Source organism: Mobula birostris, chromosome 24 (assembly GCF_030028105.1).
Source record: "Mobula birostris isolate sMobBir1 chromosome 24, sMobBir1.hap1, whole genome shotgun sequence".
In the NCBI taxonomy this organism is placed as follows: domain Eukaryota; kingdom Metazoa; phylum Chordata; class Chondrichthyes; order Myliobatiformes; family Myliobatidae; genus Mobula; species Mobula birostris.
Window position 1 is genome coordinate 14,309,716 of NC_092393.1, and position 15,921 is coordinate 14,325,636.

Consider the following 15,921-nt stretch of genomic DNA (forward strand, 5'->3'; position numbering starts at 1 on the left):
TTTCCCCTTCAGAAAACCATGCTGACTTTGGTCTATTTTGTCATGTGCCTCTTAGTACCCCAAAACCTCATCCTTAATAGTGACTCCAATATCTTCCCACCCACTGAAGTCAGGCTAACTGGCCTATAATTTTCTTTCTTCTGCCTCCCTCCCTTCTTAAAGAGTGGAATCAGAATCAGAATCAGGTTTATTATCACTGGCATCTGTCCTGAATTTGTTAACTTAGCAGCAGCAGTTCAATGCAATACATAATATAGAAGAAAGGAAAAAAAAATAATAAATACATAAATCAATTACAGTATACGTATATTGAATAGATTAATATTGTGCAAAAAACAGAAATAACATATATTAAAAAGTTGGGGTAGTGTTCAAGGATTCAATGTCCATTTAGTAATCGGATGGCAGAGGGGAAGAAGCTGTTCCTGAATCGCTGAGTGTGTGCCTTCAAGCTTCTGTATCTCCTACCTGATGGTAACAATGAGAAAAGGGCATGCCCTGGGTGCTGGAGGTCCTTAATAATGGACATTGCCTTTCTGGGACACCACTCCTTGAAGATTTCCTGGGTACTTTGTAGGCCAGTACCCAAGATGAAACCAACTAAATTTACAACCCTCCGCAGCCTCTTTCAGTCCTGTGCAGTAGCCCCTCCATACCAGACAGTGATGCAGCCTGTCAGAATGCTCTCCACAGTACATCTATAGAAGTTTTTGAATATATTTGTTGACATACCAAATCTCTTCAAACTCCTAATGAAGTATACTCGCTGACTAGCCATCTTTATAACTGCATCGGTATGTTGGGACCAGGTTAGGTTCTCAGAGATCTTGACACCCAGGAACTTGAAACTGTTCGTTCTCTCCACTCCACTCCAGTATAGGGACATTTGCAATTTTCCAGTCCTCTGGAACCATTCCAGAATCTAGTAATTCTTGAAAGATCATTACTAATGCCTAAACAATCTCTTCAGTCACCTCTTTCAGAACCCTCAGGTATAGTACATCTGGTCCAGGTTTCTTATCTATCTTAAGATCTTTCAGCTTCCCAAGCGTCTTCTCCTTAGAAATATCAACTACGCTCACTTCTGCTTCTGACACTCTCGAATTTCTTGGTATCTTAATGTTTCATTGTCATTCTTTTATGCATGCAATAGCAGTCTGATTGTATGATGGACTTACGGCCAGTTATCAGCAAATACATTTACATTTCTGCTATTTTTTTCATGTCCTTGGTTAGGCCTTACTTAAATTTTGATATTGGGAAATTATAGATTCTTATGCCAGGGCTGTACTGGGCCATTTCAAGCGTTCCTACCCATTCTACTTCTAGCTGCTTTCAGGATTTCCCTCTCAGTGCTGTTGAGGTTTACTGATAGCCTTCCTATTCCCAAACCTTAAAGTCATCTGTTTTTGCAGCAGATGCCACAAACCAACCGATCAAGCTCCTGGAGCAATGAACTGCAGGGCACCAAAAGATTTGTACTGGAAAAAATAGTGGTTGCTGAAGTAAAACGTTTCATATGTATGATTTCACAGTTATAGAAAGTAATTAAGTATTTTAAGCTGTGTCCTCTGCTAGAAGTGAATATACATGGTAACTTTGCAAGTTATTGCATTTAACAGAATTCCTTTTCTTTTCCTTTTTTTTGTTTGCCTTGTCCACAACTTAGCCACAGTTTCTGAAGTTCATTCTTCTCTTTAGGTAGGGTAGTTTCTGTAACACTTTATGACAGAGAACAATAGAAAGTATTTGCAATGGTACTTACTACAAAAATAGAATATCAAAAAACTGGAATGAATTTAAAGTGTCAATTGTTTTGTTCCTGAATTTAAAATGAGAACCAAATTAGTTCCAATGCTCATAGTGAACATTTACTTTTAAGTAGGTAATGTTAAAATTTGGACACTCCAGATTGAGATACTGCATGATTTCCTTTACTCCTCAGATTAGAATAAACAGAGTTGGATTCCTTGAAGTTTAAAGGGTTAAGAGATATTTTCAAATATTGGATAGAACTTATGGGTTGTCATGGTCTAAAAATTAAAACCAGTCTTTCAGAAGTAAAGTTAGGATACACTTAGAAGTGTGGTAGTCTTTTAATTATCTCCCTACTACTTACAACTGATGCTGTGTTAGTTGTTAATTTTAAGTCAGTTGTTGATAGATTTTTATTTGCTGAAGACACTGAAGGACATTGGGAAAGGAGGGCATACAAAGTTAGGACAGGGATAAGTCATTATTTCATAGAATGATGGAACGCACTAAATAACATGCTGTTCCCATTTTTATTTCAATTATTTGTATGTAGATGGAATTCTTAGAATAAAATAAACCAACAGTTCCATTGATTGGAAAAATGTACTGTAATCCTTAATTTTGTTCTTGATAGTTGTTCAATTTTAAGTAAATTAGAACAATTTTTAGCCCTAGATTTTGATTCATCATAGTGATTGCTGACAGATAATGGTAGGAATTCTTTTTGAATTACAAAGTCTTACGTACCTACATCCTTCACTATGCAATCCATGTTGTATACTGTCTAATTACAATAACTACAAGCTGTTTGTAAGTAATCTGTTATGTCTATTATTATAAAGTGTAACGCTATTTAGCAATGGGCAGGGCCTAACTACTTGTTGTGTTCAGGTACTAAAATCTGTTTTCAGGATATTCCTCTGGACCTTAAAAGGTTTTGCTGGAATAATGTTAATGTAGTGGAATCAATCAATGCTAATAAAATTCACACTGCCAAAGCCTTTGTCACAAGGTACTGGTGATGCACATTTCTGCACTTGAAAACCTGCTGGTTGGTACACTTCTAAGGGTGAACTCAGTGTTTTTGATTGGTGGGATGTGGCTTGTGTGTTTACTGCCATAGGTAGTTCTGTCTTTTGGGGTTGATTAGATTTGAGGTATGGGTTAGTCATAGTCATACTTTATTGATCCCGGGGGAAATTGGTTTTCGTTACAGTTGCTCCATAAATAATAAATAGTAATAGAACCATAAATAGTTAAATAGTAATATGTAAATTATGCCAGTAAATTATGAAATGTCCAGGACCAGCCTATTGGCTCAGGGTGTCTGACCTCCAAGGGAGGAGTTGTAAAGTTTGATGGACGCAGGCAGGAATGACTTCCTATGAGGCTCAGTGCTGCATCTCGGTGGAATGAGTCTCTGGCTGAATGTACTCCTGTGCCCACCCAGTACATTATGTAGTGGATGGGAAACATTGACCAAGATGGCATGCATACAGCATCCTCTTTTCAGACACCACCGTGAGAGAGTCCAGTTCCATCCCCACAACATCACTGGCCTTACGAATGAGTTTGTTGATTCTGTTGGTGTCTACTATCCTCAGCCTGCTGCCCCAGCACACAACAGCAAACACAATAGCACTGGCCACCACAGATTCGTAGAACATTCTCAGCATCGTCTGGCAGATGTTAAAGGACCTCAGTCTCCTCAGGAAATAGAGGCGGCTCTGACCCTTCTTGTAGACAGCCTCAGTGTTCTTAGACCAGTCCAGTTTAATGTCAATTCATATCCCCAGGTATTTGTAATCCTCCACCATGTCCACACTGACCCCCTGGATGGAAACAGGGGTCACCGGTACCTTAGCTCTCCTCAGGTCTACCACCAGCTCCTTAGTCTTTTTCACATTAAGCTGCAGATAATTCTGCTCACACCATGTGACAAAGTTTCCTGCCGTAGCCCTGTACTCAGCCTCATCTCCCTTGCTGATGCATCCAACTTTGGCAGAGTCATCCGAAAACTTCTGAATATGACAAGATTCTGTGCAGTAGTTGAAGTCCGAGGTGTAAATGGTGAAGCGAAAGGGAGACAAGACAGTCCCCTGTGGTGCCCCAGTGCTGCTGATCACCCTGTCAGACACACAGTGTTGCAAGCACACATACTGTGGTCTGCCAGTCAGGTAATCAGGAATCCATGATACCAGGGAAGCATCCACTTGCATCGCTGTCAGCTTCTTCCCCAGCAGGGCAGGGCGGATGGTGTTGAACGCACTGGAGAAGTAAAAAAACATGACCCTCACAGTGCTCGCTGGCTTATCCAGGTGGGGCGTAGACACGGTTCAGCAGGAAGACGATGGCATCCTCAACTCCTAGTCGGGGCTGGTAGGCAAACTGGAGAGGATCTAAGTGTGGCTTGACCATAGGCCGGAGCAGCTCCAGAACAAGTCTCTCCAGGGTCTTCATGATGTGGGAGGTCAATGCCACCGGTCTGTAGTCATTGAGGCTGCTGGGGCGCAGTGTCTTCAGCACAGGGACGAGGCAGGACGTCTTCCACAGTACAGGAACCCTCCGGAGCCTCAGGCTCAGGTTGAATACACGGCGAAGTACGCCACATAGCTGAGAGGCACAGGCTTTGAGCACCCTGCTACTGACGCCATCCGGTCCTGCAGCCTTGCTTGGGTTGAGACGTTTCAGCTGTCTTCTCACCTGTTCAGCTGTGAAGCCCACCATAGTGGTTTCGTGTGGGGAAGGGGTATAGTCATGAGAGCAGGGTGGGGGACTGTGAGGAGGGGTAGGAGGGGAGAGTGGCATATGTGTTGGTTGGGGTCCGACAACAGATGACTCATGTGTGGGATGGGCAGAGGCCACAATGTCAAATCTGTTAAAGAACAGGTTAAGTTCATTGGCCCTGTCCACACTGCCTTCCGCTCCTCTGTTCCTAGTTTGCCGGAACCCAGTGATGGTCATCATCCCCCTCCAGACCTCTCTTGTGTTGTTCTGCTGGAGTTTCCACTCAAGCTTCCTCCTGTACCTGTCTTTAGCCTCCCTGATCCTGGCTTTCAGGTCACTCTGTATTGCCCTCAGCTCCTCCCCATTTCCATCCCTAAACACCCTCTTTTTAACGCTCAGGATGTTCTTAATGTCCTTTGTCACCCATGGCTTGTTATTTGAATAATGAAGGACAGTTCTTGTCGGAACATTGCAGTTCACACAGAAGTTAGTGATGTGGATGGGCCAAACATTAGTGTGGTGGGGAGGGGGAGTGAGTATAATGCTGGCATTGTATGATGGGATGGAGCTGGCAGGAATCATGCTAGCACTGTGTGATGTAGAAGAAATACTGGATTGCTTTATGAAGTGCAATTTTTACTGGGGAATTGAACTCAAGAATTCAATGATCAGGAAACTATAAATGTGAATTTTGATCCATTTATTTTGTTTTCTCATTATGTTTTTTTTTCAGTTACAGGAACTTGATTTATCCAATAACAAAATATCAGAAGTCCAAGGATTATCTTTTCTGGACACTTTAACTGTGAGTGTTTGCAAATTATTCCAATTATTCCTATTGAACAATGTTCCTATGTCATAATTGATTTTTTTTTTGCTTTTCTGCAGTCTCTTGATCTCTCCAGCAATGTTCTAAGCAGCACCGAAAGTCTTGGAATTTTGAGGTTTGTCTGTGGAATTATTCTATAAAACTATGAAGAAAGCTTGGATTGAGAAAAGGCATCCTTTTTCTATAGTCTGTGTTTGATAACCTCAAACATTGTTTTTCTCCCACATCTTTCCCTCTCCCTTTGCTCCTGCTGCACAGCGGGTCCTAGCTGATTCAGATTGCATAACTAATCTAAATTAGATGTATCATAGAATGTATTGCAGGTTATCTGAAGTTCCAAAATCTGAAATTGTTTGAAGTTACAATGGGAAATTTCACCTGGTGCTGGGAGCATTCCCAAGTGAAGCGTAGATCTCTGCACACCACAGACAGTTCTGAGAAGTGCCTCACATGTGTCATGAGCAGAAGTTAATAAAAGATAGAAAAAGTGAAAAATGAAAATCTCAGTCATATATTGAAAGAGTGGATTTGTCAGAGTTGGAGTGAACATGTCACATAACGGTATGCTGATTATGAGACAAGCAAAGATATATCATGATGAACTGAAAATTGAAGGTAGTCGTGAATATTCAGCAGACTGGTTGCAGAAATTTAAGAAAAGGCACGGCATTAAATTTTCAAAGATTTGTAGTGATAAAGTGCCTGCTGATCAAGAAGGAGCAGAGAAATTCGTTGATATGTTTGCCAAGATCCTTGCTGATGAAAATCTAACACTCTGAACGTCTGCACCAGTACATATGTATGATGAACAAATGTAATACAAAGACTGCTTACTGGTAACACATACATTCAGCTGAGAATGATGGCAATACCAAACAGCCACTGACTGTCCATCGGGAGGCCGAGGTAGCGATAGCTTACCTTTCTGATGGTTCAATGTACACATTATTGTTTTATGCACAAAATTATTAAAAATACCACATACACTACCCCCCGTCATAGTCTCTGTGGAACAGGCAGCTGTTTGAAATCAGTGACGAATATGAAGCCAATCACAGCACTGGAACCTGGTAATAGACGTGGTTGGTGGTTGCGGGGACCCATCATTCAACACTGAAGGTTTGTGGAGGGCCCAGTTCCATCACGTCAAACTGTACGTAAACACCAGATGAATTTTGTGTTTAGACTTGGGTCTCATCTCCAAGGTATTTCATAATATAGATGCACATATTCCAAAATCCAATACACTTCCAATGCCAAGTATTTTGGTTAAGGGGTGTTTAACTTGTAACAGAGGAATATGCATTGTTGATTATTTCGCTACCCTTAGTGAAATAAGTGAAATATCCACAAGGCTACCCAGTATCCATTTTATTTTTAACATTGTATTGATCTAGTTTTTCCCCAGTGCAGTTTATGCTTCAATATCATAACTAACATTGTATAATATTTATTTGATGGCATAAATTAAAATCCTAATGAGATGCTGTTCCTTCTCCTAAATCCAATAATGGGTATAGCATGTATTCCAGTGCTTTCAGCCTTATCCAATTTCAATATTTATAATAAAACTGTATTATTAATTTATTATTTATTACAAAATCATCAATTCTGTGATTTTATTTCTGATATTTAGTATTCATGCAAGTGTTCATTACTCAACAAATTATTTCAAATTTATTCCCTTTTTAGCTCTAATCACCGCAGTTTGTGTGTGCACCAGATGGAGTTTTGGTAGATAATGAATGACCCTGTCCTTTGGTGGCACAGCTGCTTGCTGATGTGCTGTTAGACAAATTATTCATGCTCCTTATGTACATTGCTTACATGTGCCATCCTTCTGTTCCTAGAAGGCCACAATTCTTCCCACTGTAAATTACAAATACTGGCTGCATTATATATAAGAACTTTAATACTGTGTAAGGATAAATCTGTCCTTAATTATTATTATTTTTTATTTTAATCTGGGTGATTTGAGGATTTGTATTATAAATTGAAGTTGATGAATTGTAGCAGGGGCTAGAACAGGGTAGAAGATCACCATATTTGCAGATTAGAATTTGAGTGCCTTGTTCTCTCCATTGTCTTGCTTGTTGCTTGGTGGATCGAGATGGTGAGTTGATGCAGTATTTAAATATAAACATTGGCAGATTGAAACCAGATATTTGAAAATGACTTCCAATTCCCCACCCATCCTATGATGACCCAACATGCTTTCAGTACTCAGCTTGTCCCATCCACACAGTTTTGATTTTCCTCCCTTCTCTTGTACACACATTCCTCCCCCCTCCAATTTATTTACATTCCTCCCCCTTACTTGTTTCCTCCTCCCTTCTCACTCCCTTCACCCCTTCCTTCTCTCTCTTCACACATTTCCCACTCTCCCTCACCCACTTACATCTTCACCATTCCCTAATTTGCTTCCATCTCTCCCTTCTCTCTCTCCTTTCCCTATCTTCCTCACTAGCGTCCCACTCCCCTTTCCCTCACTCACTTCGCTCTTTCTCTCCCTTCTGCTTAGTCAGTTCCCACTCCCCTTCTGCTTACTCACTTTCTTCATTTGCTTACCTCTTCCTCCTCCCCTCACTCACTTCCCTCTCCTTTCCATATCTCCCCACTCACATCCCTCTCCCCTCTCACATCCCTCTCCCCTTGCCCTCACTCACGTCCCTGTCCTTTCCCTCTCTCCCCACTCACATCCCTCTCCCCCTTGCCCTCACTCACTTCCCTCTCGCTTTCCCCTCTCTTGCTTCTCTCTCACCCTTCCCACCCCCCAATTAAGTCACTCTCCTCCCCCCACTCACATCACTCTCCTCCCCCACTCACAGGACTCACCTTCCCCCCACTCACATCACTATACTCCCCCCCACTCACATCACTCTCCTCCTCACTCACAACACTCTGCTCCTCCTCACTCACATCACTCTCCTCCCTCACTTACATCACTCTCCTCCCCCCACTCACATCACTCTCCTCCCCCACTCACAGGACTCACCTTCCCCCCACTCACATCACTATACTCCCCCCCACTCACATCACTCTCCTCCTCACTCACAACACTCTGCTCCTCCTCACTCACATCACTCTCCTCCCTCACTTACATCACTCTCCACCCCACTCACATCACTCTCCCCCCAACTCACATCACTCTCCCCCCCACTCACGTCACTCTCCTCCTTCAACCCATGTCACTCACCTCCCCCCACTCACAAAACTCTCCTCCCCCCCACTCACATCACTCTCCTCCCCCCATTCACATCACTCTCCTCCCCACTCACATCACACTCCTCCCCCACTCACATCACTCTCCTCCCCCCACTCACATCACTCTCCTCCCCCACTCACATCACTCTCCTTCCCCCACTCACATCACTCTCCTACCCCACTCACATCACTCTCCTCCTTCATGCACATCACTCTCACCCCCCACTGACATCACTCTCCTCCCCCCCACTCACATCACTCTCCTCCCCACTCACATCACTCTCCTCCCCCACTCACATCACTATCCTCCCCCACTCACATCACTCTCCTCCTCACTCATATCACTCTCCTCGTCCACTCAGATCACTCTCCTTCTCACACACATTACATTCCTCCCCCCCACTCACATCACTCTCATCCCTACACACATCACTCTCCTCCTCACTCACATCACTCTCCTCCCCCACTCGCATCACTCTCCTCCCCCCACTGACATCACTCTCCTCCCCCACTCACATTACTCTCCTCCCCCACTGACATCACTCTCCTCCCCCCACTCACATCACTCTCCTCACCCCACTCACATCACTCTCCTCCCCCTCACTCACATCACTCTCCTCCCCCTCACTCACATCACTCTCCTCCTCCACTCACATCACGCCCCTCCGCACTCACATCACTCACCTCCTCCACTTACATCACTCACCTCCCCCACTCACATCACTCCTCTCCCCTACTCACATCATTCCTGCCCCCTATTCACATCACTCTCCTCCCCCGCTCACATCACTCACCTCCTTACTCACATCACTCTCCTCCTCCACTCAGATCACTCTCCTCCTCACACACATTACATTCCTACCCCACACTCACATCACTCTCCCCCACACTCACATCACTCTCCTCCCCCACTGACATCACTCTCCTCCCCCCACTCACATCACTCTCCTCACCCCACTCACATCACTCTCCTCCCCCTCACTCACATCACTCACCTCCTCCACTCACATCACTCACCTCCCCCACTCACATCACTCCTCTCCCCTACTCACATCATTCCTGCCCCCTATTCACATCACTCTCCTCCCCCGCTCACATCACTCACCTCCTTACTCACATCACTCTCCTCCTCCACTCAGATCACTCTCCTCCTCACACACATTACATTCCTCCCCCACACTCACATCACTCTCCCCCACACTCACATCACTCTCCTCCCCCACTGACATCACTCTCCTCCTCCACTCACATCACTCTCCTCCCTCCACTCACATCACTCTCCTCACCCACTCAAAGCACTCTCCTCCCCCACTCACATCACTCTCCTCCCCCACTCACATCACTCACCTCCCCCACTCGCATCACTCTCCTCCTCCCACTGACATCACTCTCCTCCCCCAATGACATCACTCTCCTCCCCCCCACTCAGATCACTCTCCACCTCCACTCACATCACTCCTCCCCCCACTCACATCACTCTCCTCACTCACATCACCCACCTCCACTCACATCACTCTCCTCCCCCCACTGACATCACTCTCCTCCCCCACTCAGATCACTCCTCTCCCTACTCACATCACTCTCCTACCCTACTCACATCACTCACCTCCCCCCACTCACATCATTCACCTCCCCCCACTGACATCACTCACCTCCACCCACTGACATCACTCTCCTCCCCCACTCACATCACTCTCCTCCCCACTCACATCACTCTCCTCCCCACTCACATCACTCTCCTCCCCCACTCACATCACTCTCCTCCCCACTTACATCACTCTCCTCCCCCCACTCACATCACTCTCCTCCCCACTCACATCACTCTCCTCCCCCACTCACATCACTCTACTCCTTCCTCACATCACTCTCCTCTCACCACTCACATCACTCTGCTCCCCCCACTCACATCACTCTCCTCCGCCACTCACATCACTCTGCTCCCCCCACTCATATCACTCTCCTCCACCCACTGACATCACGCTCCTCCACCCAGTCACATCACTCTCCTCTCCACTCACATCACTATCCTCCCCCACTCACATCACTCCTCTCCCCTACTCACATCACTCCTCCCCCACTCACATCACTCACCTCCTTACTCACATCACTCTCCTCCTCCACTCAGATCACTCTCCTCCTCACACACATTACATTCCTTCCCCACACTCACATCACACTCCTCCCTCACTCACATCACTCTCCCCGACACTCACATCACTCTCCTCCCCCACTGACATCACTCTCCTCCTCCACTCACATCACTCTCCACCTCCACTCACATTACTCTCCTCCCCCACTCACATCACTCACCTCCCCCCACTCACATCACTCTCCTCCACCACTCACATCATTCACCTCCCCCAACTCACATGACTCAACTCCACCCACTGACATCACTCTCCTCCCCCACTCACATCACTCTCCTCCCCACTCACATCACTCTCCTCCCCTCCACTCACATCACTGTCCTCTCCCCACTCACATCATGCCCCTCCTCCACTCACATCACTCTACTCTGCCCCACTCAAATCAGTCTCCTCCCCCACTCACATCACTCTCCACCTCCACTCACATCACTGCTCTCCCCTACTCACATCACTCTCCTCCCATACTCACATCACTCTCCTCCCCCACTCAGATCACTCTCCTCCCCCACGCAAATCACTCTCCTCCCCTCACTCACATCACATTCCTCCCCCCACTCACATCACTCTCCTCTCCCCACTCACATCACCCTCCTTCCCCCCACTCACATCACTCTCCTCCCCCCCACTCACATCACTCTCCTCTCCCCACTCACATCACTCTCCTCCTTCATGCACATCACTCTCCACCCCACTCACATCACTTTCCTCCCCACTCACATCACTCTCCCTCCCCACTCACATCACTCTCCCTCCCCACTCACATCACTCTCCACCTCCACTCACATCACTCCTCTCCCCTACTCACATCACTCTCCTCCCATACTCACATCACTCTCCTCCCCCACTCAGATCACTCTCCTCCCCCACGCAAATCACTCTCCTCCCCTCACTCACATCACATTCCTCCCCCCACTCACATCACTCTCCTCTCCCCACTCACATCACCCTCCTTCCCCCCACTCACATCACTCTCCTCCCCCCCACTCACATCACTCTCCTCTCCCCACTCACATCACTCTCCTCCTTCATGCACATCACTCTCCACCCCACTCACATCACTTTCCTCCCCACTCACATCACTCTCCCTCCCCACTCACATCACTCTCCCTCCCCACTCACATCACTCTCCACCTCCACTCACATCACTCCTCTCCCCTACTCACATCACTCTCCTCCCATACTCACATCACTCTCCTCCCCCACTCACATCACTCTCCTCCCCCCACTCACATCACTCTCCTCTCTCACTCACATCACTCACCTCCCCACTCACATCACTTTCCTCCTCACTGACATCACTCTCCTCCCCCACTGACATCACTCTCCTCTCCCCCACTCACATCACTCTCCTCCCCTACACTCACCTCCCCACTCACATCACTCTCCTCCCCACTGACATCACTCTTCTCCCCCACTCACATCACTCTCTTTCCCCACTCTCATCACTCTCCTCCCCCACTCACATCACTAACCTCCCCCAACTCACATCACTCCCCTGCCCCCCACTCACATCACTCTCCTCCCCCCACTGACATCACTCTCCTCCCCCACTCACATCACTCCTCTCCCTACTCACATCACTCTCCTACCCTACTCACATCACTCACCTCCCCCCACTCACATCATTCACCCCTCCCACTCACATCACTCACCTCCACCCACTGACATCACTCTCCTCCCCACTCACATCACTCTCCTCCCTCCACTCACATCACTCTCTACCTCCCTCACATCACTCTCCTCTCCCCACTGACATCACTCTGCTCCCCCCACTCACATTACTCTCATTCCCCACTCTCATCACTCTCCTCCCCCACTCTCATCACTCTCCTCCCCCACTCACATCACTAACCTCCCCCCACTCAGATCACTCTCCTCCACCCACTCACATCACTCTCATTCCCCACTCTCATCACTCTCCTCCCCGACTCACATCACTAACCTCCACCCACTCAGATCACTCTCCTCCACCCACTCACATCACTCACCTTCCCCCCACTCATATCACTCTCCCCCCCACTCACATCACTCTCCTCCGCCCACTGACATCGCTCTCCTCCCCCAGTCACATCACTCTCCACCTCCATTCACATCACTCCTCTTCCCTACTCACATCACTCTCCTCCCCCCACTCACATCACTCTCCTCCCCCACTCACATCACTCACCTAACCCACTCACATCACTCTCCTCCTCAACTCACATCATTCACCTACCCCCACTCACATCACTCTCCTCTCCACACTCACATCACTCTGCTCCCCCAACTCACATCACTCTCCTCCCCCACTCACATCACTCTCCTCCCTCACTCACATCACTCTCCTTCCTCACTCACATCACTAACCTCCACCCACTCAGATCACTCTCCTCCCCCCACTCACATCACTCACCTTCCCCCCACTCATATCACTCTCCCCCCCACTCACATCACTCTCCTCCGCCCACTGACATCGCTCTCCTCCCCCAATCACATCACTCTCCTCCCCCCACTCACATCACTCACCTACCCCCACTCACATCACTCTCCTCTCCCCACTCACATCACTCTGCTCCCCCAACTCACATCACTCTCCTCCCCACTGACATCACTCTCCTCCCCCCCACACACATCACTCTCCTCCCTCACTCACATTACTCTCATTTCCCACTCTCATCACTCTCCTCCCCCACTCACATCACTAACCTCCCCTCACTCAGATCACTCTCCTCCACCCACTCACATCACTCTCCTCCCCCACTAACATCACTCACCTCCACCCACTGTCATCACTCTCCTCTCCCACTCACATCACTCTCCTCCCCAATCATATCACTCTCCTCCTCCCTCACATCACTCTCCTCTCCCCACTCACATCACTCTGCTCCCCCCACTCACATCACTCTCCTCCCCACAGACATCAATCTCCTCCCCCCCTCACACATCAGTGTCCTCCCTCACTCACATCACTCTCCTTCCTCACTCTCATCAATCTCCTCCCGCACTCACATCACTAAACTCCCCCCACTCAGATCACTCTCCTCCACCCACTCACATCACTCACCCTCCCCCCTCTCACATCACTCTCCTCCTCCCTCACATCACTCTCCTCCTCACTCACATCACTCTCCTCCCCCCACTGACATCGCTCTCCTCCCCCCCACTCACATCACTCTCCTCCCCCCGACTCAAATCACTCTCCTCCCCCCACTCACATCACTCTCCTCCCCCACTCTCATCACTCTCCTCCCCCACTCACATCACTCTCCTCCCCCACTCAAATCACTCTGCTCCCCCCAGTCACATCACTCTCCTCCCCACTCACATCACTCTCCTCTTCCCACTCACATCACTCTGCTCCCCCCACTCACATCACTCTCCTCCCCCACTCAAATCACTCTGCTCCCCCCACTCACATCACTCTCCTCCGCACTGACATACACTCTCCTCCACCCCACACACATCACTCTCCTACCTCACTCACATCACTCTCATTCCCCACTCTCATCCTTCTCCTCCCCCACTCACATCACTAACCTCCCCCCACTCAGATCACTCTCCTCCACCCACTCACATCACTCCCCTTCCCCCACTCACATCACTCTCCCCCCCAATCACATCACTCTCCTCCCCCGACTGACATCACTCTCCTCCCCCACTCACATTACTCTCCACCTCCACTCACATCACTCCTCTCCCCTACTCACATCACTCTCCTCCCCTACTCACATCACTCTCCTCCCCCCACTCACATCACTCTCCTCCCCCACTCAGATCACTCACCTCCCCCCACTCAGATCACTCTCCTCCTTACTCACATCACTCTCCTCCTCCACTCACATCATTCACCTCCCCCCACTCACATCACTCTTCTCCCCCACACACATCAATCTTCTCCCCACTGATATCACTCTCATTCCCCACTCTCATCATTCTCCTCCCCCACTCACATCACTCTCCACCTGCACTCACATCACTCCTCTCCCCCACTCACATCACTCTCCTCCCCCCACTCACATCACTCTCCTCTCCCCACTCACATCATGCCCCTCCTCCATTCACATCACTCTACTCTGCCCCACTCAAATCAGTCTCCTCCCCCACTCACATCACTCTCCACCTCCACTCACATCACTCCTCTCCCCTACTCACATCACTCTCCTCCCATACTCACATCACTCTCCTCCCCCACTCAGATCACTCTCCTCCCCCACGCAAATCACTCTCCTCCCCTCACTCACATCACACTCCTCCCCCCACTCACATCACTCTCCTCTCCCCACTCACATCACCCTCCTTCCCCCCACTCACATCACTCTCCTCCCCCCCACTCACATCACTCTCCTCTCCCCACTCACATCACTCTCCTCCTTCATGCACATCACTCTCTCCCCCACTCACATCACTTTCCTCCCCACTCACATCACTCTCCTCTCCCCACTCACATCACTCTCCTCCCCCCACTCACATCACTCTCCTCTCCCCACTCACATCACTCTCCTCTCCCCACTCACATCACTCTCCTCTCTCACTCACATCACTCACCTCCCCACTCACATCACTTTCCTCCTCACTGACATCACTCTCCTCCCTCCACTCACATCACTCTCCTCCCCCCACTCACATCACTCCTCTCCCCTACTCACATCACTCTCCTCCCATACTCACATCACTCTCCTCCCCCACTCAGATCACTCTCCTCCCCCACGCAAATCACTCTCCTCCCCTCACTCACATCACACTCCTCCCCCCACTCACATCACTCTCCTCTCCCCACTCACATCACTCTCCTCCCCCCACTCACATCACTCTCCTCTCCCCACTCACATCACTCTCCTCCCCCCACTCACATCACTCTCCTCTCTCACTCACATCACTCACCTCCCCACTCACATCACTCTCCTCCCCACTGACATCACTTTCCTCTCCCACTCACATCACTAACCTCCCCCAACTCACATCACTCCCCTGCCCCCCACTCACATCACTCTCCTCCCCCCACTGACATCACTCTCCTCCCCCACTCACATCACTCCTCTCCCTACTCACATCACTCTCCTACCCTACTCACATCACTCACCTCCCCCCACTCACATCATTCACCCCCCCCACTCACATAACTCACCTCCACCCACTGACATCACTCTCCTCCCCACTCACATCACTCTCCTCCCTCCACTCACATCACTCTCTTCCTCCCTCACATCACTCTCCTCTCCCCACTGACATCACTCTGCTCCCCCCACTCACATTACTCTCATTCCCCACTCTCATCACTCT

The 15,921-nt window shown here is 48.6% G+C and overlaps 1 protein-coding gene across 1 annotated transcript in view; it reads left to right on the plus strand.

Annotated features, from left to right (window-relative positions):
* The window catches only part of LOC140187440 (uncharacterized), a 217,492-nt gene that overhangs the window by 90,671 nt on the left and 110,900 nt on the right, over nucleotides 1-15,921 (plus strand). The window contains exons 9-10 of the mRNA XM_072242765.1: nucleotides 5,216-5,287; nucleotides 5,371-5,426. Of these exons, the coding sequence (XP_072098866.1) occupies nucleotides 5,216-5,287; nucleotides 5,371-5,426 (128 nt within the window). The remainder of the gene's footprint in view (nucleotides 1-5,215; nucleotides 5,288-5,370; nucleotides 5,427-15,921) is intronic.